At 47.3% G+C, this 23106-nt stretch overlaps 2 protein-coding genes across 4 annotated transcripts; one reads left to right on the forward strand and one right to left on the reverse strand.

The window, feature by feature from the left end:
- The first annotated feature begins 1547 nt into the window (after window positions 1-1547).
- On the forward strand, window positions 1548-6432 carry LOC123147429 (calcium/calmodulin-regulated receptor-like kinase 1). 2 transcript variants are annotated; one of them, XM_044566677.1, is made up of 8 exons: window positions 1548-1766; window positions 2581-2989; window positions 3643-3796; window positions 3864-3990; window positions 4543-4628; window positions 4713-4784; window positions 5500-5703; window positions 5794-6432. In XM_044566677.1, exons 2-8 carry the CDS (start codon window positions 2676-2678, stop codon window positions 6133-6135), a joined length of 1299 nt encoding a protein of 432 aa, XP_044422612.1. In that variant the 5' UTR covers window positions 1548-1766; window positions 2581-2675; the 3' UTR covers window positions 6136-6432. The 2 variants fall into 2 exon arrangements, with proteins under 2 accessions (XP_044422612.1, XP_044422613.1); XM_044566678.1 differs by having other exon boundaries at window positions 1553-1766; window positions 2586-2989.
- A 228-nt stretch (window positions 6433-6660) lies between these two features.
- LOC123147428 (pentatricopeptide repeat-containing protein At5g50390, chloroplastic) lies at window positions 6661-11178 on the reverse strand. 2 transcript variants are annotated; one of them, XM_044566674.1, is made up of 4 exons: window positions 9003-11178; window positions 7836-8642; window positions 7450-7655; window positions 6661-7129 (listed from the first exon to the last, which is right to left on the reverse strand). In XM_044566674.1, the coding sequence occupies exon 1, from the start codon at window positions 11032-11034 to the stop codon at window positions 9007-9009; it is 2028 nt and encodes a 675-aa protein (XP_044422609.1). In that variant the 5' UTR covers window positions 11035-11178; the 3' UTR covers window positions 6661-7129; window positions 7450-7655; window positions 7836-8642; window positions 9003-9006. The 2 variants fall into 2 exon arrangements, with proteins under 2 accessions (XP_044422609.1, XP_044422610.1); XM_044566675.1 differs by having other exon boundaries at window positions 9003-10479.
- Between the last annotated feature and the right edge of the window lie 11928 nt (window positions 11179-23106).

Raw genomic sequence — 23106 nt, forward strand, 5'->3', positions numbered from 1 at the left:
ATAGAGAAAAGTTAGTAGCCAAAAAGTCACTAGCCAACGTTTGACATTAGGTCAATATATTTGCATGCCGCGAATCAACCTGTGGTTGAGTTGGTTAGGTGGACCCTGGTATCCCTAACCCATCAGTAATGCTCGCATTATTTCTGAATTTATTTCAGGATTTCCGGTGATGCACTTTCAGTGGAAGGAGACGTTCCCGGGGTAGGGTATGCGTGTGTGCGTTCATAGGGGTGAGTGTATGCGCGTGTATATGAGCGCTTGTGTCTATACTGATGCTAAAAAAATATTTGCATGCCAATTTTTGACATTGACCAATCATGCTCTAAAATAGGTGAACCACAGTGTACCTTTGACAAGCCCCAAATTTGTTGAGGCTCGTGGTATAGTAGTATTTTGAAAGCTCTAAGAGTATCTAGAGCCAGACGTCCCAAACCCGTTTCAAACTTTTGGGCGGACAGTCTGGGCACAAAAACGTGACCTAAAGGGGCTCCTTAAACGGGCCTCAAACACTCAGGTTGACCGGCATCCCACATATCCAGCCCAAATATGGGGCGGATATGGGGATTCCTGGACGCGACCGCCAAGTCAGACTGGAGATGGGGTCTCACATGGAATCGTCCAAAAATTTGGTGGTCCGACGAACGTCTCCTCCACTTGGGGGTGTGACCCGAGGCCAAATCTGGCTATTTAAGTCGGTTCGTGTCCCCCAACCCTAGCCACATCCACCTACTCCTTCTCCGCGCCGCCAGCCCGAACCCATCCACCACCTCTCTCCCGCTTCGCCAGCCCGAACCCATCCACCACCTCTCTCCCGCTCCGCCGCCCGGCATCGCCATGGTTTGGTAAAAGAAGACCACCTATGCTATGCTCACGCCGAAGAGCCAGTTCCAGATTGAGCAGGAGATCCGGGCGAGGCGCGTCGCACGTGTCGCACGCATCGCAGCTGGAGGCAGAGGAGGAAGAGGAACAACAGCCGGCTCCGAAGGAGGCGGAGCAGCCGAAGGAGGAGGAGCTGGCGTCGGCTCGAGCTCCGGGCTTCAACATGGAGGACGTGGAGGCGAAGTTCGCGGTTGCCCAAGCGGCCGAGATGGCGGAGCAGCAGGGTATCCTGGAGTCCATCGGTCCATCCAGGATGAGGCCTATATGGAGGCCAATTGACAGCTCATTCGGCAGGAACACCGACACGCTTTTCAATGAGATCGAAGCGGAGACAGATGCAGAGGCAGATGCGGAGGAGGCGCAGGAGCCGGAGATGCGGCTGAGGCCCATGTATTCGGAGCCGGGCAAGGAGATAGTGAACATTTCTGGCGAAGATTAGGGTAGTATAGGTTATTTGATTTATGTAGTACATGAATTCTATTGTTTGCATGCTTTTATATGGATCTAAAGTTTCTAGTATGGGGTATCCGGGTATGTTCGCGGACGTTTGAGGGATCGGATTTGTTGTCCATGGTTGTAGATGCTATGCATTTGAAACTCATGCACGATTACAAAACTACCCCCAGCCCCTACCTTTTTCTCCTTTTTTTCCTGACCTGTCTTTTCTCTTCTTTTTCCTCCTGTTTTGTTTGCTTTATTCTCAACAGGAAGCTACACTCTCGAAAGTCGTCTTTCTCTCACCTCTCTTGGACACCAAGCCAGCACCAAATCTTCCCGGACGGTTTCCACCCCAATCCGCCGGCATTCTCCGGTGGGATCGCCGCCTGGAACCGATCCGAACAAGCGCGAGTTCACCCGCCCGCGACCCCGTCTCCGCCCGCATTCAGGTAGTCCGCTCCTGTAAGTTTCTTTAATAATTCGGTTTCTTGATTTTGGATTGGCAGGCGCGGTTCCGAGTTCGTTTCGTCGGTTCATACGATCTTTTCTTGGGTTTGGTGGTTCTTCCGCCAGTTTATGCCTCGCTATTCTAGGCTTCCTGCTCGTTCCAACGTTGGATCGTTTCTAGTGTGTACTTCCAGGAAGTTTTTTCCCCTGGGTTTGTTGATTTTAATGGCGTTAGGTTCAGCACATTCGAAGTGGAAGTTGACGCCTCTGTGATTGCATTGGTGATTTAAGTGTTTGTGGAGATAAGCGTTGCGCCATCAGGTGACATTTTCTGAGTTCTTACGACGAAAAATCCCCCAAATCTTAGTACTCGTACTACGTATTGTTGTATAAAACTACTGTAGAGAGTCGCGGCTATTCTTCAGTTGTTTCATAGCAAATGGTGTAATTTTTATGTAAATTGAGATTATTTTGTATGTTTGTGTGGTACTAATGACAAATTAGTTCACGACAAAAAGGCCTATGAAAAGCAATTTCTCAGTTTGGAAGTTAGTTCACCAGTAATATCCACCGTTTCTGTGTAATATGACTTGGCGTGAATAAATTAGCTCTTAACTTTGTGCCTTATCAGTGGTGTCCCCGTGGTTGTCAAAGATCTGATATTTTGATGTGACATCAGTTGAGATGGCAAAGTTTGCCTAAAGATTGCATTTCCATTTCATGATGTTGACCCAGATAGCCACCTAATGTGCTAAGCCACATGCTGTCACTGTTCCAGGCTTCCAATTTACTATCCCCTATTGTACTTGTTGGCAGGGCAGACACAGCTGTTGGTCTTGTTCCTCGTCAGGGCTTCCATGTGGTGGACGCAATATCCTAGGTGCTAGGATCTGAAACTGAATTGGGGGAGAATGAATGGGGTTTCTGAAGGTCTGATCATTGGTACCACGGTTGGTGTGGTGATAGGGGTGCTGCTGGCAGTTGGAATACTCCTGTGCATGAGGTATCGGCGTTCTCAGGCGCAAATAAGGAGCAGTAGCTCGAGGAGGTCATCAACTATCCCCATCCGCGCGAATGGTGTTAATACATGTGCAGAGCTGTCGACCTCAACTACAGGGCAGGAATCGCCGAGAGAGTTTGAAGATCGTGGACCATCTCTGTGGATTGAAGGGCCTGGAAGGAAGAGCCTAATATCAGCTTCTGGGATACCCAAATATGCGTACAAGTATGTTCCCTTGATCTTTCTCTATTCTCATGGTTGCAATATTCATAGTTGTATCATTAACTAGGCCCTACAAAATTTGCTTCCAAATAACTGATCTATTTTAGGATCTTGATAAGTTATCTATTGTCGGTTCTAAAATGAAGCTCCTGTCATAGGTTGGTTATCCTCTTTTGGACTTTTATATGCCTTGAACTACCAACTCCAAGGGTTCCTTTTTTTACTTTTTTGTCTTGTTGAGATGTCAGAGTGGAAATTTCCATGGGATGGTGGGAACTGGAGAAAATAATGATGGTTGGTCTGTAATAGAAAGAGAAAATGCACACAAAAAATTCTACCTGATCTTCTTTAGAGAGAAGAAACGAGAGTGAAGGATAGGAAAACATGTCGCATACACGCCCAGTGAGATACTGTAGTTTATAAATATAAGGAGGCTGTGATAAAATGCTGGACCATAAATATTAGCAAGAAAAGGGGCCATCCTAATAGGGAAAATCAGTTATTATTATACTTTCTGTAAGTTATCTCAAATTTGCTAATTTAAGTGTGACCCTGGAACCGTATCTTCACATAACTATGCTGATTTAATTATGATCACGAAACTGTGTCTTCTTTTAGTTTAATTTAATCTTTGAACATTATTTTCTTTTGTCTAGGGAACTGCAGAAAGCTACCAGCAATTTCACAAAACTGTTGGGCCAAGGAGCCTTTGGTCCTGTTTACAAAGCTGACATGTCATCTGGTGAGATACTGGCTGTTAAAGTACTTGCTAACAATTCAAAGCAAGGTGAAAAGGAGTTCCAAAATGAGGTAAGCTAATGTTTATAGATGGCTAGAGATGGGCATGCCTGGTAATTTGATGGATAACTAATTTCAGGTCTTACTTCTTGGGCGATTACACCACAGGAATCTGGTGAACTTGGTTGGCTACTGTGCTGAAAAAGGGCAACACATTCTGTTATATGCATACATGCCTAATGGGAGCCTTGCATCACACTTATACGGTATTTATTCTCTCCATTGCGTATTTGTAATAACACTCCTTACAGTAATTACTTGGGCACATTCATGCTTTGTTGCTACCATAACTCTGTTTAAACTTTAAAATGTTACAAAAAGTTTTGTAAGAACACGGTCATATGAAATTCATGAAGTAAAATAATTTATACTCCCTCCGGTCCTAATTAAATGTTGCTGGTTTAGGACAACTTTGTACTAAAGTTGTACTAATCCAGCGACAATTAATATGGATCGGAGGGAGCAGTAATTACAGTCTTGCAATACATCAATATTTGATGCTTTCTCCCTTTTGACTGATAGTTTTTGATCACTCGGTAAAATAACCACCACCCTTTTAGCTGATTTTATCAGATAAAGAAGGCCAGTGATTTCCATGTGAATGAAGTCAATAGACAATATTCAAATTTTGTAGTTATGCTTAATGGAGTGATTTGTCTTGTCAATCTATCTTTTATAAGAGTGCACATCTACAGCCAGAGTATCACATGTTACATTTAGATACTGTTTTTTTTTCTGAAGACATTCTGTGAATTCAGGTGAAAACAGTGCACCACTGAGATGGGATTTGAGGGTAAATATAGCTGTAGATGTTGCTAGGGGGTTGGAATACCTACATGATGGGGTAAGCTGTTGTAACTCATAATTTGAATCATGATCCATGATGTAATACGAAGACATTACTTCATCTGGCTTAACTTTAGTGCAGGCTGTTCCTCCAGTAGTTCATCGGGACATCAAATCACCAAACATTTTACTGGATCAGTCCATGCATGCTAGGGTATGCCGTACATCTCTGTAATTTGTCATAGTATCCATGACATGTTGAACAATTGTATTCATCACCTCTGCAGCAATTAGCTATAACATTCCAATTATTTGTCTCTCAGTTTGCACCTCTGTATTCTTAACTCATACTACCGACATTGGTCTGTACTTTATCCTGCATACAGCTATACACTGGAAGCAGCATGGTGACTTTGTTTATGATGTTATATGTTGTCATCATTTGTTCCTTATCTCAGATAGGGGTTTAATTTAAAGTTAAATACCAACTTATTAATGTCTAGAAGCATAACCAATGTAGTAGTGTACTTACTGAATATGCCAAAGAAAAAAAAATCACGGAACATTCTTTGCTTAATCAGCCTGTTTCTCAAATAGCCTAAGCTTATAAGGAGATATGAGCATTGCTCAGTTTGCTCGAGGTGCGACTGCATGCCCAGCCTACTCATGTTCGAGGCCTGGCCTCTGCTGGATTTGCTCATTATTGCTTTTTCTAATTAAAAATGTCACAGGTGCTAGTGCCCATTGGTTGAGTTCTTTATATATAAAATACACATCAAGAGTCTTCTGATATGTGTTTAAGCCTTTGCTTGTAAAGATACATGAGTTTTCTGATGTCCAAAGATAATAGGTTTGCTTGCAGCATTCCCTCTGTTGCCTTTCTGTTTGGAAGTTTTATTCCTAGACATGGGGCATTCTTTGTTGGCCAGGTTGCCGACTTTGGATTGTCAAGAGAAGAAATGCTTACTAGAAACGGGGCCAACATACGTGGAACTTACGGATATCTTGATCCGGAGTACGTGTCCTCACGATCATTCACAAAGAAGAGTGATGTGTACAGCTACGGTGTTCTGCTATTTGAACTTATTGCTGGCAGAAACCCTCAACAAGGTCTAATGGAATATGTTGAGCTTGTAAGGATGTCACCCTTTATTTTTGTTGCAGAATTTAGTTTCTGAGACACTATGGTTGTAAATGCTGACTATAATGCAATCTATGATCAGGCTGCAATCAACGCTGATGGCAAGACTGGGTGGGAGGAAATTGCCGACTCTCGGTTAGAAGGCGCATTTGATGTGGAGGAGCTCAATGACATGGCTGCCGCGGCTTACAAATGTGTAAGCCGTGTCTCCCGAAAGCGACCGTCGATGCGAGATGTTGTCCAGGCACTGATCCGGGTGGTGAAACACAGCCACAGCAGCAGGAATCATCATGGCAGGAGACTTCCACCGGGCAGGACAGATGACGAATCTGTTGACCTTGAGGCATCAGAAGATCAGTCATCTGCCTCTGGTCATCAGAGACAGGAATCAGTTGGCAGTGTCTCTGAACTTCCAGACGTCTGATGGAAACTAACCAAAATTCCCCCCTACTGTTGTTCCTGGCTTGTCTTCTTTCGATTTGTGCAATTCTTTTGTTTTGTTGATACGAAATGTACCTGATCAAGCATGGAACTAGTGGATAGGAAGGTGAAGTTTTGAGCAGTTTTGTGTATGGTGGTGAGTGCTGACTGGTGTCGAGGGCTGTCAATAGTAACTGTGTTGTATAGACCTGCACTGTAACTACTTGATAAATAGAAGCTGATTGTTACCATCATCTGGTCTATATGTTGCACTAGATGATGTGCTGGTTTACTCCTTTCATACAACTGCCTTGCCTAGGAAAAGCAAAGATCTTCTGTTTGGCAAAGAAGGTTGAATCACAGATCAGTGAGCCTCACGGGCCAGTTTCTGCATAGCGAAAATGGAAATGCAATGTTTATAATTTTGATTCGGTGCTTTAACATATCATAACTATCAGACAAAATTCGTTCGGAATTCGGACTACTTTGAGCTATTTGATACCACTCGACAGAATTTAGAAATTACATATGAATTTGCTGAAAGATCATCAGCATTGTTTGTTTGGCAAGCATTCACAACAAAACAGTGATGCATCAATCAAACCACAATCATATTCCTTTTTGCGCAACTTTGATACAAGCCGGAGCCTGATGCTTCCATGAGTTGTATATATAAAGGTAAAGGGCCGAACCACAAACTGAAAGATACGGAACAACAAAAGCAATCAAGGAAAGAATGGTTATCTCCTGGGAGAAAGTATCAGACCGTAGTCTCCTGGCCAAAAGCATGGCACGCACGATGCCTACTGGCCTAATGAATTTCGTGTGCCGCTGCGGTGGCGGTGACATAGTAGGCGACTGTGATCCCCGCATGGACGAAGCACATGATCCCTCCCAGGCCCAGGGTCTTGCCGTGCACGAACCCGCATGATGTCTTCGACTTGGAATTGGACATGGCCCCAGCAAGCAGTAACGAGAAGCCGACGATGAGAGCAATCCTATCAGAACATCCAACAATGGTTATTACCCGTAAACTTTTAAGACCAGAATATTATTACCGACAGAGCTGTAGCAATTCCAAGACCATAGTCTCAGGTGTTTTTTTTTGTCTGACTAAGTGTATAACTATCCTGTTAGAATTGTCTTCTCTGGCTTAATGAAATGGCGTGCAACCCTTTTGTGTGTTCTCGAGAAGAAAAAAGGTGCATCTCATATCTTATCATGATTCTACTTCCACAAATGAAGTGACACTTTCCCACATTTTTTCAAGTCGCTTATAGATTTGCAAAATAATGTTTTAAGGTGAGAGCGAAGTTACCATGAGAGAATTATAAGAGTTGCTGCGAGTTTCCTGTTGATGGATGCCCGGATGAACTCCAGCTGAGAGCAGATACAGGCACAGCCACCGAGAAAGTTGGCCACTGCATGAGCAACTACCAGGAACACTGCTGCCGCGAGCCCTAGCTGGTATGCTTTATACACAGGTTTCTCGCATTGGATGAAGAGCACTGTCACCTTTTTAGTCTGCCAAGAAGATCAAATGAGAGCAGGCATCAGAAAGAACTATCGTTTGAAGCACATTTAACTACTCTATAGTAACAACTGTCCATGAAGAAATAGCTGAAACAGCCGAAAACATCAGTTTAATCAAACCCTTATTTCAAAATAGTACATCTCATGAAGAAAATCTGAGTGCAACAGTACCTTGTTTTGTGCAGCCTGGGCCTGAAGTCCTAGTATGCCAGCAGTGATATCCAGGGCTAAAACTAACACGCAGACAATGACAGCAGCTATCATCTTGGCCATCTTGTATAGCTGTATTCTCAAACTTCTATCAGCTCAGAAGTGGTGGGAGGAAAGATTGCCTGCTTACAATGAAGGGAGTTGTGGCCCTTTATATTGCTAAGAGCTGAATAAAGAGACCAGGGCAAAAGTGCAACAGGAGAATTTTCTCCATCTATGACGCTGTTAGAAACAAGCTGTCAAAAGATGCTCAAAGTGTTATACTTTCCTTCGATCCTTTGTTGCACCTGAGCTTTATTCCTTCCTTGCAGGACACAAGTAAATATTGGCATCTCCAGTACGAAAGCCACCCAGATTCTTCTTTCACACAAGGTTTGTAAAGCCAGTGGAAAACCGAAAACGCAGGGAAAAGTATCGATCTGATGTACTCAAAGAAAATACTTTTCTTCTTAGCACGCCATAAAGGTTAAGAGTGATAAGACGGTATTTACCAAGACATGCAAACAAGTTTTGACGCCAGTGAAATAACAAGGAAAGACACAGCAGACATGCATATCAATGAGAATCAAACTTGTAATTTACCTTTCCAAAATCTGAAATGGATTTAGAACTTATAAGCTTACCAAGCCTTGTATGCTGACTAATTTTGTTTAGCTTCAGAACCTTCAAACATTACTAATTTACTTTTCCAAGTTTTCCCAGTCCAGAGTTGGCTTCAGAACCTCCGAACCATCGGCCATCGGCAAATTTTGTTTAGCAGTATTTTTGCTATATTTAGTCACGAGCAGACATGACAAGGCAAAGATTTAAGGAAACCTCATAAAACCGGAAAATATGCTTTGATTAACGAACAATGAGTCAATGAAAGAACAATGCCAGCAGTCATATGCCATGTTTTGAGTATCACACTTGGGGGGCAACCAGAAAGAACATCTAGGAAATAACTTGCAGGTCAAGTGCAACAACTCTGGTGTAGATTTCACATTCGATACTTCAGAAAGTGAATATAATGATTAATCATAAATTGCTTTGCTTTAGTGGCATCAAATTGCAGTGCATGCCTAGATCACAAGGAATTAAAATGCCTTTAGATAAGCCAAGGCGGAATAATCATTCAGTTGGACATACCTAGCTACCAGTAGTCACCACAAGAGCATGTTCCAAGTTTGAAATGATGAAACCTGCTAGCATCTCTTACGGTAATCTCTTTCTTCGTAACTTGTGTTACAAATTTGATTACATTGTGGCAGTCATGGCACAGCCGATGGCTTTGGTTGATCGTCAAGGGAGCAGATGGAGATGTGCTAATAAGGCCAAAAGCAACTGCGAGTTTTTCACTATGGAACATTTTCAATGTCTTCTGCTCATCAGGGAGAATATCAGGGAGCAATTCATCCTCCTCAATAACATAACCAAGTTCTTTTATCACCTCCATTAGTGTATCTAGCCTTTGGTAGATTTCTGAACTCTTGGGATTGAGACTATCATTAAAGAAAAACCTGTGATCTTTTTTCTTGACTGTGATCCAGCTACAAGCAGCACTCATAGATAACCCCGCCCTCTTCAAGGTGCTTACTACAGTCAAAGCTTCATCCCGTTTCCCAGAGTTCATATACAAGTTGAGAAGCACAATGTAATTGTTTACTTTCTGAGGTTCCATTGCCAAGAGTTGCTCTGCAGCTAGTCTAGCAAGCTGAATATTTTTGTTCATCCTACTAGCAGTGAGCAAGGCTCCCCACATGTTGGCAGTTGGGGTGACCGGTGATTTCCTTATCACTGAATAGGCTTCATCCAGTAGCCCCTGCCGCCCAAAAAGTTCGATAACACAGGCGTAGTGCATTGCACGTGGTTTCGTTTTTGGATTTTGGGTCATCAATTGGAAAATCCTCTTCCCTTTGTCAATAAAGCCAGAAAACCTACATGCATTTAGTACTCCTAGAAATGTCACATGGTTTGGAGCAATGCCTTCAGCCAGCAGTCTTTCAAACATCTCAATAGCCTTACTCCCCATGCCATGGTAGCCGTACCCTGCTATTAGAGCATTCCATGATATCAGGTTCCTGCTAGGCATCCTCTCAAAAACATGCCTTGCGTCTTCCATCTGACCCCACTTGCAATACAGATCAACAAGTGACGTATTCCCGACAATGTCCATTTGTAGTCCACTTTGAATCAGGCCCGCATGGATTTGCTTTGCATGCTCCAGCAGACCCAACCTAGAGAAAATCCTGAGCATCGTCGAGAATGTGAACTGATCCAAGCCGGCACCACTCTCGCACATATCGTGGTACAAGTCCAATGCCTCCTCACTGCGCCCATGGAGCGAATATGCTGCCAGCATCGTGTTCCACGCCACGACACTCCTCCATGGTATCCCATCAAACACCCGCCTCGCCTCGTCAATCCGCCCGCACTTACTATACATGTCGATGAGTGCACATGGCAGGTATTGGTCCTCGCACATCCCCATCTTGGCAACGCAACAATGCAGCTCCCGTCCAGCGTGCACCGACCCCAACACCGTGGCCGCACGGACGGCCACCACGACAACCCTCGGCCCAGCACCCACACCCACCTCCTCCCAGAGCTCCCCGAACAGCGCCAGCGCCCCACGGGGACGCTTCGCATCAACCAGCCCGCCCATCATCACCCCCCAGGTGACCCGGCTCCTGGTCGGCATTCCATCGAACACCTCGCGCGCCTCCGCGAGCATCCCGCACACCAAATACATGCCCAGCACTCGGTTCCACATGTACTGGTCGGGCTGGAACCCGGAGCTCTCCATGTGCCAGAGTACCCCTGCCGCGGAACCGGCCTCCCGCAACGCGGAGGCGGCCGTGACCAGCGCGTCATAGGTGGACGCTGGCAGAGCCACGAAGGGGGCGCCCGCGCGAGCGTCCCGGAGCGCGTCGCAAGCCTCCCGGTGACGCCCCTCGGCGACCAGCCGCTCGATGGCGGCGCAGAGGGAAGGGAGATGGACGGGGCTGCCGCGCCTGCGGCTGCGGAAGGGCGCCTGCCGTGGGAGCTGCGGGCGTGGCTTGAGCGCTTGGGATTCCACCGAGCATGCGGAGACGGTGTTGGTCGTTGCCGTGGCCGTGGCTTTGGTGGTGGTGCGGTAGTGGAGTGGGAGGCAGCGGAGGGGAGTGAGCTGCAGCTCCATATGTGGATTGGAAACCAAGCCGAATTCGGAAGGGGGTGAGCTGAAATTTGGAGAAATGGTGGTGGATTTGAGGCGAACGGCGAGGGTTTTGGGGTTCTGGGTTGGGTTTTGCGCAAGTGGAGGGGGAGGCGAGAGAGAGGGACGGGATATCGTCTGTGAGCTCGAAAGTGTCAGTCCATGCTCCTATATAAACAGAGAATTAAAAAATAGAAATAATAATAATAGTAATAGTAATTTTTTCTAATAATAAAAGGGCTATTGCTTCCTTCTCCCATAATTTGATCTTTTTTGATACGTCGTCTTCGCTTTGGTCCGTTTCATGTTTCTCCCCTCGTTGGTCTTCGTTTTTTAGGGACAAAAGATTCTTTATTTAATCGAAACATTCAAAGGTGTGTTACAGATATCTGATAAAGAATCCAGCCAAATATAACGGCCTGCGCTTAAGGACGACGCAGCCTTTGCTAACCTATGAGCATCTACTACGAACTCCCTATACTCATGCACCACTTCCACTAGAGTAAACAATTTAGCCTTATCCTCCACTTCTCGCAAAATCATCGAGTATGAGCATTTCGCCTTCTTCTGAAAATTAGTGACAACTTCCAGCCAATCCGAGGCAACTTTTATCTTCCTAATATCGAGATCTTGGGCAAGAGCAAAACCTTCATTGCATGCTATAGCTTCAGACATGTTGAATTTGCCTGGCCATTCAAAACAACAGCGGAAGCACCCAAAAAATGTTCGTGCTCATCACGACAAATTGCTGTTGTTGCGCCTCTTCGACCGTCCCTGGACAATCCTCCATCAACATTCACCTTGCACAAACCAGGCTTCAGAGGACTCCACAACCTGCTATGCCTCGCTTCATGTGCTTCAGGTTTCATTGCTCTCTTCTATTTCATGGGCACCTCAATTTCTTCTAAGTACTTTGTGATAAAACCAAGAGTGGAAACAGGATTCTGAAACTCTTCATCATGAATAGCTCTTCTTCGTGCCCACCAAATCGACCAAAGGGTGACAAGCGCCATAGCCATTTCGTTTTCTTTCATCGTGTCAAAAAGCCAAAAAAATCCATAACCGAGCATCATCCGTCCGGTTCATAATCAGGTGCTCAACCACCTCAACATCGGCTAAAGCCCAGACTGCTCTTGACATCTTGCACTCAATCAGAGCATGTCCCCATGTGTCGACAACCGCATTACAAATTGGACACGTATCATCAGTGGCCATGTTCCTATGGGCACGGACTTCTCCTGTAGCAATAGACATCTTTGCTAGTCGCCATGTGAACATCCGCACCTTAGTAGGAATTCGAACATGCCACAACTTCACCCACGCCTTCCTTGTTTCAGTTGAATTCGAATTGCTTGTTCTATGTTCAAGCCAATCCTCTCTTTGTTTTTAATGCCCACAAGCATCCTATATGCCAACCGAACCGAAAAGTTACCGTGCTTCTCATGGTGCCAGGCCCAGAAATCATCTTGCCTCTTCGAACTAATGGTTATTTTCAATATAATTTCTTTGTCCATATCAAGAAAGTGATTATCCAGAACTATTTCATTCCATGTTCCCGTTGCACTCTGAATAAGATCACAAACCATCTCAGGAGGATTCAATGCTTTGGCAGCAATTGGCCTCATGTTAAAATCTCTAGGTAGCCAATTGTCTTCCTAGATCCGTGTTGTCTCTCCTGTACCAATCCGCCTCACTAGCCCGAGCTTGAGGGTATCTCTTCCCTCAAGTATAGCACGCCATACTTGACTTGGTGATGACCCCAGTTCAACTTCTAGCAGATCCCCACTTGGGTAATACACAACTCTCAAAATTTGGCTACTCAGAGATTCCTGATCTTGTAAAAGTCTCCATGCCTGCTTCGCCAGCATGGCTAGGTTGAAGATCTCAAAATCTTTAAACCCTATTCCCCCCATATTTTTCGGTTGAGTCATTTGTGCCCATGAGACCCAAGCCACTTTCTGTCATTGGTCTTTGTAAGTTAGTTTCGTCTGTCACCAAGAACGAGCCAGCCCATGTGTTGTAGCCCAGCGAATCCGGCCCAGGATTCTAGCGGTCGTGGGAGGCAAAAATTCTTGCTAGCAAGGGGAATTGAACGCAGAACCTCTGGTCAACTACAAGACATCATAACCAACTGAGCTAGCTCATGTTGCTTGTACAAGGTAAGGTTGATTCCTATATAGTCCCACCTCACCTATTTATATTTAGTCTATCTTATTTATATATGTTTTTAATTTTTTGGATATCAAGAAGCCTGGATATCATGAGAGATAAATGAAGAAGGAAAGAGAGCCTAATTACATAAGAAAAAGAAGGAAAGAGGGGCTAATTACATGAGAAATAAAGAAGGAAAGAGGGATAATGCTTTCCATATGTGAGGTTGGCTATTAAACGGATTCATGAGACCACTTGTATCCCTCGTAATTTGAGGAAAGAGAGGTTAATCTTTCTAAGGCTGGTCATAGTGGGGAGCTCCCTCATTAACTCCATGCCACATAAGCAAATTTGTCTTGGGATGTGTTATGTTACTACCTAAGGGCGCCGCTCGTAGAAGGACGCCCTCCTGGGGAGGACGCAGGGCAAGATGGAATATCAGCTCAAGCGCGGCCCCGCGGCTCCACCCAGGCAGCGGAGCAGGACGCCGGTCAGCCGGCGGCACCACAAGGGCGGCCGCAAGACCGGAGAGGATGCTCATGCCAACAACTTCAACGCCACGCCTCCCCTCCTGCTCGGGTCAGGGCACGTCACCCCCCGGCGGTGACAGCTCAGCCTGCGACTCTTGACGGCCCAGCCTCTCTGGTCTCCTCCTTCTTCGCCACTGCAAACTGCGTCCAACCTCCTCCACCGCATGCTGACACCACCAACAACCTGCAAGAGATCAATCATGCCATCGCCGACACGCTTGCTTCCCCTCTCGAGTTCCCCGCCGGCCACACCACTGCTGCATGCCTCCCCCCTCGGCCGTCTCCACTGATGTCCATGTTGGTGCGGTGACATAGCAGGTCATGCAGCTCCAGCTAGGCAGCAGCAGCAGCATTGAGGGGCAAAGCAGCAGCCTCTTACGTGAAGCCCCGGCTTCGATCATCTCCGCTGCCCCCGCTCGGCGCACTCCGCCCCCTCCCCAAGACTAGGGCCAGCGCCGCACCTACCAGGCAGAGCGCGCGTCAGGCCAGCGCTAACTCCTCCGTCCCCGTGGTGCAGCGCGCTTCTCTGCTGCTCGTCAAGAAGCTGGGCTTGCTAGGTCCAAAGGAGGCGATGACTCCCAAGGTTGCAGAAGCCATCATCAAGCGTTTCGACGAGCCCCTCACCGACGACAACATCGCCATCATCGCCAAGCTCACCCGCCTCGACCCGGAGGCGCTCCGCATTGCCGGCGGCATGGCCGGCCCGGATGCTGCAGCTGACGTAATAGTTTAGTTATGTTAGGTCTCTGTATTATCTACATTAGTATTAATCTTCGGCAGCGATTGGCCTTAAGCCAATCCGAGTTAGGATCAATGTCAGATCTTTGTAGTTCATGTCATAGGGCTAGCCGGACAGTTTCGTGCCAGAGAATTCAGGGGACTGTCGGTGGTCTCAGGCGCGCCCCTGCTATGTTGGGAGTGTATCTGTATTTGCTTCAATTCAATAGTAATTTGTAGTTGCCGGAGAAAATGATTGTGTCCAATGATTAGCGCATCATTTTAAATTATGAATTGGAATGTTAGGGGATTGAATTCGCCAGCATGGAGGTTTGCAGTTCATGAGCTTGCTTATTCCCACAAGGCTACCATCCTTTGCCTGCAAGAAACAAAGCTGGAAGCATGGTCTGCCAGCACCGTCCGCGATCTTGGGGGTTCTTCGATGGAAGGCTGCGCGGTGCTGCTGGCGACGGCACCAAGGGAGGGGCCGCCATCCTCTGGAACAAGCGATTGGTCGACCTGTTCACCCATGCTGTTGGCTACTTCTCCATCACAGCCAAGGTCACAATTCTGCACAGCAACGCGTCGTTCTGGCTGACGATCGTCTACGGCCCGGCTGACGACGCCTGAAAAGATGCCTTCCTAGCCGAGTTGATCCAAGTTGCCCCACCAATGGGAGAGTTGTGGCTCATCACCAGTGACTTCAACATCATCTATGAAGCCCGTGACAAGAGCAATCTAAACCTGAACAGAAGAGTAATGGGCAAATTCAGAAGGGCCATCGATGCTGCAAATCTGAAAGAAATCAAGTGTAAAAACAAGCGTTTCACTTGGTCGAATGAGTGAGAGGTCCAACACTTGTCAGCATTGACAAGGTTTTCTGTAACTGGGAGTGGGACAACCTGTTCCCCAATTTCATGCCCATGGCTGCCTCGACTGCATGCTCGGACCACAGTCCTCTCCTGTTGTCAAACACATCTGCACCGGCGCGCAAACCACCATTTAAATTTGAATCCTTTTGGTCACGGTTCCCCCATTTCCAAGAAATAGTGCAGAGGGCCTGGCTTCGCCCAATGGAGCTTGTTTGTCCGATCACAAGGATTAAGCAAAAGATGAACCGGACTGCGTATGATCTAAGGATTTGGGCCAGATCATTCACTGATGCCGAGATTCAATTCCACCTAGCTGCAGAAATAGTGCTGCGGCTAGACATCGCTCAGGAGAAGCGGTGCCTCACAGCGGCAGAATTTCACCTACGGAAGCAGCTCAAGCAGAGACTGATCGACCTCACCGCGATCGAGCAGGCGCACAATTGGCAGGCATCACAGATCGCATGGCTAAAAGTTGGGGATGCCAAGACCGCCTTCTTCCAGGCCAAGATCAACTCCTGCAGACACAAAAACTTCATCCACTCTCTGCATTCTGAATCAGGAACGACTACCGCTCACGAAGACAAAGCTGCTATTGCTCATGATCATTTCGTCAGGTTGCTGGGCACTAAGCAGAGCCGCGGCTGCTCCATCAACTGGGAGGCGATCGAGATGCCATATGTCCAGAATGCAGGCCTCGTTAACCCCTTCTCTAAAGCTGAGGTCTGGGCCGCTGTAATGGCCTCGCCGCCCGACAAGGCTCCAGGGCTGGACGACTTCTCAGGCACCTTCTTCAGAGAATGCTGGAGCACCATCAAAACTGATGTCATGGTGGTTTTCGACCATTTCTACAGACTTGCCAGGGGCAATTTCTCGGACCTGAATTCCGCCATGATCGCTTTGCTTCCAAAAAAGGACGGCGCCACCTGCATGGGAGATTTCTGCCCGATCAGCCTCATACACTCCATCACCAAGCTCATTACCAAGGTGCTCTCGATGCGACTGGTGGCCGTCATCAGCATAATCATCTCCCCCGCGCAGTCTGCTTTTCAGAGATCCAAATGCATACACGACAGTTTCCTGTTCATCCAAAACAGCGTCCGCGCCCTGCACCGCCGCAAGACCCCTGCATTGCTTCTCAAGTTAGATATTGCAAATGAGTTCGACAGTGTTTCCTGGGAATACATCTTCAAGCTGCTGCAGAAAATGGGCTTTCCGGCACGATGGATGGATTGGATAGCCCTGCTCCTTGCAACCTCCTCGTCGTCCTGCCTGCTCAACAACATCCTTGGGGACAGGATTGCACACCTTGGTGGCCTCCGTCAGGGCGACCCGCTGTCACCTTTGCTGTTCATCCTCTGCATCGACCCGCTCCATCGCCTGCTCGAGGCTGCCACTAGAGATGGCCTCCTCCAACCCATCCCCGGAAGGACTGCTCGAATGCGGACCAGCCTGTACGCCGACGACGTTGTAATCTTCATCAACCCGGTGCAACACGAGATTGACGAGCTCCTCCACATCTTGCACTGCTTCAGCGAGGCCACTGGCCTCAAGGTGAACCAGGCAAAATCATCGGTCATTCCGATCGCCTGCGACGGAATTGATCTCGTAGCTGTGCTGCCAAACTTTGGAGGGACCACGGCGGCTCTACCCATTAGATATCTAGGTCTCCCAATCACCACCAGCAAGCTTAGACTAGTACATCCGCAGTTCATCTTAGATAGGATTCGAGCATGGCTTGCAGGCTGGAAGGGCAGGCTGATGCCAATCGCAGGAAGGCGAGTGCTTGTGAGGTGCATGCTCTCGGCCATGCCCACGTCCGCCCTCACTGTCTTGCGGGCTCTGAAGAAGTTTTTCAAGGACGTCGATAAGGTCCGGCGACGTTTCCTCTAGGCGCAAGATGAGTAGATCTCTGGCGGGAAATGCAAGGTGGGCTGGCAGGCGGTCACCAGGACGGAGCGCGCTGGCGGTCTGGACATTCACGATTTGCCGGCGTTCGGCCGCGAGATGCGGCTTCATTGGCTCTGGCTTGCCTGGACACAGCCGGACCGGCCCTGGGTCGGCTCGGGCACCCCTTGCAACGAAGATGATCAAGCCCTGTTCGCGACCTGCACGGTGGTCACCATCGGTGACGGCACTACGACATCCTTCTAGTCCTTCAACTGGCTCAGCGACACACCGCTTCGTGCAACATACCCAGAGGTTTTTGCTCAATCAACCCAGAAAGGCAGAATAGTCTGGGATGCAATGCACCAAGATAGATGGATACTCGATCTTTGCCATGGCAACTTTGGCAGCATCATCCATAGGGTGCTGCAACTGGCCAGACAACTCCGGGGAACTGGAATCAGACTTGATGAGGGAAGGGCGGACACGATCAGATGGACGCCATGCAACTCTGACTAGTACTCAGCGCGCTCCGCATATGATGTTCAATTCGAAGACATCCTAGCACTCAATTTCAAGATTTTGATATGGAAGGCATGGGCGCCAGGCAAGATGAAAATGCTTCTCTGGTTGTTACACTTAGACCGTCTTTGGTGCAACGACAGACTTCAGCGACGCGGCTAGGAAAACCACTACTTCTGCCAGCTTTGCATGCGACACCTCGAGACATCATCACACCTCTTCTGGGAATGCACATTAGCCATCCAGGTCTGGAATAAGGTGGCTACGTGGACGGGATGCAGTGCACTAGGGCATAGCAACTGGGGCAGGGGAACATCCACAGCTGAGCGGGTTCGACTGATCATCAATGGAGCACCTCCATGCACCAAGGAGGGTACCAGATCGATGCTCTCCTTGGTCATCTGACACATCTGGATCGAGCGCAATGCATGCACTTTCAGAGGCAAGACCCCGAGCATCAACAACATGACTGAAGCTTGTCACCGGGACATGGAGCAATGTAGGATCACCGGAGCCAAATGCATCGAGCACCTCTTTGGGGATGTACCATGAGAGATAGCGCTTAGTCTGCGGGCCACCTTCTATTGCCCGCTTAGCTGATGATGTATCTTTTCTCTTTCAGCCCACTTGGTCACTTGATCACCCACTGTTTTCCCGCTCTCTCCTACTTAATGAAATGAAGCCATAAATGGCTACTTCAAAAAAAAACTCCCACTATGGCTAGCCTAATATAAGCGGTGGGTCATATCATTCATAAGGATGAAAAATAAGGAAGGAAAACACCCACAAAATGTCTATGTGTGCTAATGAAGATAAGTGGATCTGAAATAGGAAGATTTCTTTATAATAAACCTGCCGAGATTTATTATGTATGACTACAGCAAAATTCTCTATGTTTTTAGAATTACAAATCTGCCGAAATGTGTGATCTATAGACTACTATATCCTTTCTTCACATTTCGGTGGGTCAAAATTGCATTGATATAATGCAAGAAGATACATCGACATGGCCGATCATCGGAGGCATAATCGTGTGATGCATCAACATACCTTCTGAAGTAGCAGAGTATAAGCCATGCCGTCAGGTAAATTAAATTCTCATATTAAATGGACCCGCTCTATACACAGGATAAGGAGAAGGGCAAGGTGAGGGAGCTCCATTAGAGGTTTCTAATGTATGTTAATTATTATAGAGAAATCTCCCTATTTCAGCTCTGTTTTTAGCGAAGATGTCCTTTTGTAATTCATGTTTTGAATTGTTTCTTGACCAGGGAAGCAAATAGTAGGGTTATGATATTTTGATGCATAAGATCTTTAAGTGGCCTCAAACATTCAGTTGCCCTCATGCACTGATGCATTGGGTATATACAATAAGGGCAGCATAGCTGTTGAAGTAAACATCTTGCATACAGTGATTACTCAAGATTATCATTTTTTCATGTTTGGTTGTATGGTTTTCATAATTTTAGGTTATCGACTTTTTCATAATTTTAGGTTATCGACTTGTGACTGCCGAATTATAGATATCACTTTTTTTATCTATAGTTTGCAAACAAAAATTATATACCATAAGTTATTGACAAATCAATGTTTAAAACATGCATGCTATCTACAATTCAACACCCACAAGGCAATTTGAACGTGAAAAAATGGCTTAGGGGCATGCCATATTTTTTTCTCCCATTGCAACACACGGGCATGTTTTGCTAATAATAGTAATAATAATAACAACAATAATAACAATAACAACAACAACAACAACAACAACAACAACAACAACAACAACAACAACAATAATAATAATAATAATAATAATAATAATAATAATAGAGTGAATTCCACCTTTTACCCTGCAGTAGTTGTACATTTGTGACACATATTACCCCAGTTAGTGGAACTTCTATTGAAATATCATATTTTGAAGACTTTTAACATGGTTTTACCACGATTTTGAATTTTTCTTATTTACGTTAGATAGGATCGACATGTTGCGTCAATGATTCATAAAAAAATGTGTAAAGATCGGAGGGCATTATTGAGGATCATGTCCAGACTTTTCTTGTCCATCTATTCCATTCCTCCTTCTCGTCCAGATATTTTTTGACCCCGGGCGTCATCTCACACATTGCCTAATGGACACACATCAAAAAACAAGGGTCCAAAGCTTCTAAAAGAGGTACTATTTATACTAAATCACCCATTGTCAAACTTAATTGCTCACATGAACCCCAGAAAACTTATCACGAAATATGGCCCATCTTATTCGTGCCTAACAAAGGGGCGCAATTGCATGTCACCACATGTTTCCCTCGGGCGTGTTTGACTTCTACCGCCATGGTCCTCGACCATGTCGTCGACGTGGCATGGCTTTGACCCGCCTAGATGTAAGGTGTGGCATGTATTTGAACACCTGGCTTTCAATTATGGACCATCAGAGAATCTTCAGGAGTTTTGATTTATTTTTTGAGTTATATTATTGGACGGCCTGATTTGCGACATTATTGTTGAACCATTAGGTGTGTTTCTATAAGTCCTAAGGCGACTATTTGTTTGGTACATCAACATCACAGATTCACCCGATGATACAACAACGATTAGTAGGTGATATAGCCAAAAAAATCAACGCATTATTGATTCCCACTTATTGCCTGTTCATTAGGTTTGGCTTCTATGTGTGTCGCTCCCCTCGCGAGCGACCGAGGGGGCAACCCTAGCCGCCGGCACCTCAGGTCCCCCCGCCCCTCTTCTCTCCTCGTCGTCACTGATCCGCGCCGCCGAGCAAAGCCCGGTAGGTGCTGGCGGCGGGGGGGGGGGATCTCCTCCTCGCGCGAGGGCTCGGCGCGGGAGGGCGTCCTTGGGCGGCGGCGACGCGTTCATCCGGGGTGCGGCGACGCGCGGGCAGTTCTGATGGCGGTGCTGCGGTGCCTCGTCCTGCTCGTTGAGGGCCAGACACGGCGGGGGCTGCGGGATCACCAGGAGGCGACATGGGCGACTCCAGTGTTGGATCTGCGAGTAGCAGGTAGGGCGGCGTCCCTTGCCTGTGCGGCGGCGGTGGCTAGATCCATGGCCGGCATGGTGCTCTTCCCCTCGATGGAGTCTATGTCTGGAGATGGGCGTCGGAAGCTGCAGATCTAGCGTCCCGTCCAGATCCACCCCAGCGTGGCAACCTGTGGCGCGTGGAGGACCGGTGGGGGGCGGCTGGAGGCTCCCTGCCGGCGTGCCGACGACGGCTTTGGTTTTCACGGCGAAGCTCCGTTCGGTTTTAGTCAGCTGTGAGATCATGGGCCGTGATTTCCGGTGAAAATCGTGCCGAGTACGCTCATGGCGGACGATGGCAGCGTCTATGACATCGTTCCCTTCTAGAGGCATCATTGTTGTAGGTCACGGCGCCCCACTCGTGATGCTCTGGAGAAAACCCTAGATCTGGGTCTACCGGATCGGACGATGATGGCACCTACGATGCCGTTGTCCCTCTTGGGGGCATCATTTTGGAGCACTGCTGGCTGGAGGGGACAAGAGGAGGAGCCGTGTTACATCTACCGCAAGGCTGACGGCGGATCCCGACGGCATGGCGCCGCGGAGGTTCGGTGATGGGCGCGTTGGAGATGGACTCGCGCAGGAGGATGAAGCTGTTTGGCGTCATGGTGGCGTTGATGGCAGAGAGGCCTGACAAGGTCGGTGCATTAGTTCTGCTCTAAGGATGGACCAAGGGAAGATGGAGGTGACGGCCCTTGGAGTGTGCGGTGCTCACTAGGAGTGTGCCAGACCGGTGTGGTACCCAATCCAAGTAGTGGCTTGGATGGGACACCCGGCTTTAGATGTTAGGCTTTGGTGCGATGTCTGTTTGGTATTAGGCCCGGGCATTCGACACGCCTTCATCAAGGGGATAGGAGTAGCAACGGTGTTGCCAAGATGGTGGCTTCAGGCTTATTGATGTATCACCTTGTATGGTCTTTATGAATAATTAATAATATGGTTGCATGCATCGTCCAGATGCAGAGGCCGGGGGTACATCCTCCTTTTCTAAAAAAAATAAAAAAGGTAAGGTGTGGTCTGGCAAAGTGCATTGTGCCTAAGTAATAGTCGTGTGTGTGACATAAAATGTTCACCCGCTCTGGTTTGGGGCTCGTTTTCTGTTAGGCGTGACCCCCTTCCAAATTCACAGGGTACTCATCGATCGTCGCATACCGACCTTGTTGGCGACTGCGTTATCGAGGAGTGTGTGTCGGGGCTGAAGACCTCAAACCCCACATTGTCATTGGTGCATATCCACCTTGCTAGTGTCCATGTTGCAGTATCTCCTTCCCTGCCAAAGACACGCCTCTTCGCCGGCCCAAAACCTCCCATCTGCGCCTCTCCCAAACCCCTTTCCATCGTCCCTCCCCCCGCCACAGACCCTAGCCAGCACCACCCGTCGCCAACACACATCAACTCGAAAGTCGTCTGGCCCCTAGAAATATATCTCTCCCACCAACACCCCAACCCTATGACGCGTTGTCGCATACCCCAATCCCAAAACCCCAATAGTCGAGCACTCATAGGGTCGAGAGGCCGCAACACCCAACAAATCTGCTGAAATTCGCAGGTACTTGTCTTAGTGTATGATGTATGAGCTATGTTTTACAATGTGTTAGTACTTATGAAAGCATGTATGTTTTGAGGTTATAAATTAATTGCATATCACATACCCTATTTGGGAAATGTTGGCGTACAAATCGATATTGTATGTTGTATTCTATAAAGAGTGCACTTGCATTACGGTATGACCAACCTCTTCTTGGGAACATAGTAAAAACAATAAAATTTGGCTATGAACAAAATCTAAAATCACTATGAAGATGCAAAAAGGTTTAGATTTGATCTTTTCGAACTGCATGATGGAGATTAAAGATTGGTGAAGATGTTGATTTAGATTCTCGCAGCTAGGATTAAACCTCCTAGCGAATTTCTCCCTCAAAGTGGTTCATCGATCTAGCACCGAAAGAATGACGCCTATACGATATCCATGCATACCAAAATAGTGGTTCAGTAGAGCTTCATGGTCCAGAACAAAGAACTGCTGAGAAAACTAGGGAATGAGCATCCTAACGGCATTTCGATCTAGAGCTGATCTAGATCGAAGAGAGAGAGGACGCAGCTGCAAGGAGGGGATCATCCGAGGGGCTTGACGTATCCCTTAGTGCGCCCCTCCCGACCTATATATAGGTGAAAGGGCCAAGGGGTTCGACCATATTGGGGAGAGAGTCCTTCTCCCCTTGCGCACCTCAAATCCTAATCCTACCAGGACTCCTTCCTCCACTTGCCAAGACCTCTCTAGACTCTAAGGGGCTACCGCCTTGGGGCATTTGTGGTGCCTTTCCCAAGGCAAAGGGGGTTTGACC

Source organism: Triticum aestivum, chromosome 7A (assembly GCF_018294505.1).
Source record: "Triticum aestivum cultivar Chinese Spring chromosome 7A, IWGSC CS RefSeq v2.1, whole genome shotgun sequence".
Taxonomy (NCBI): Eukaryota; Viridiplantae; Streptophyta; class Magnoliopsida; order Poales; family Poaceae; genus Triticum; species Triticum aestivum.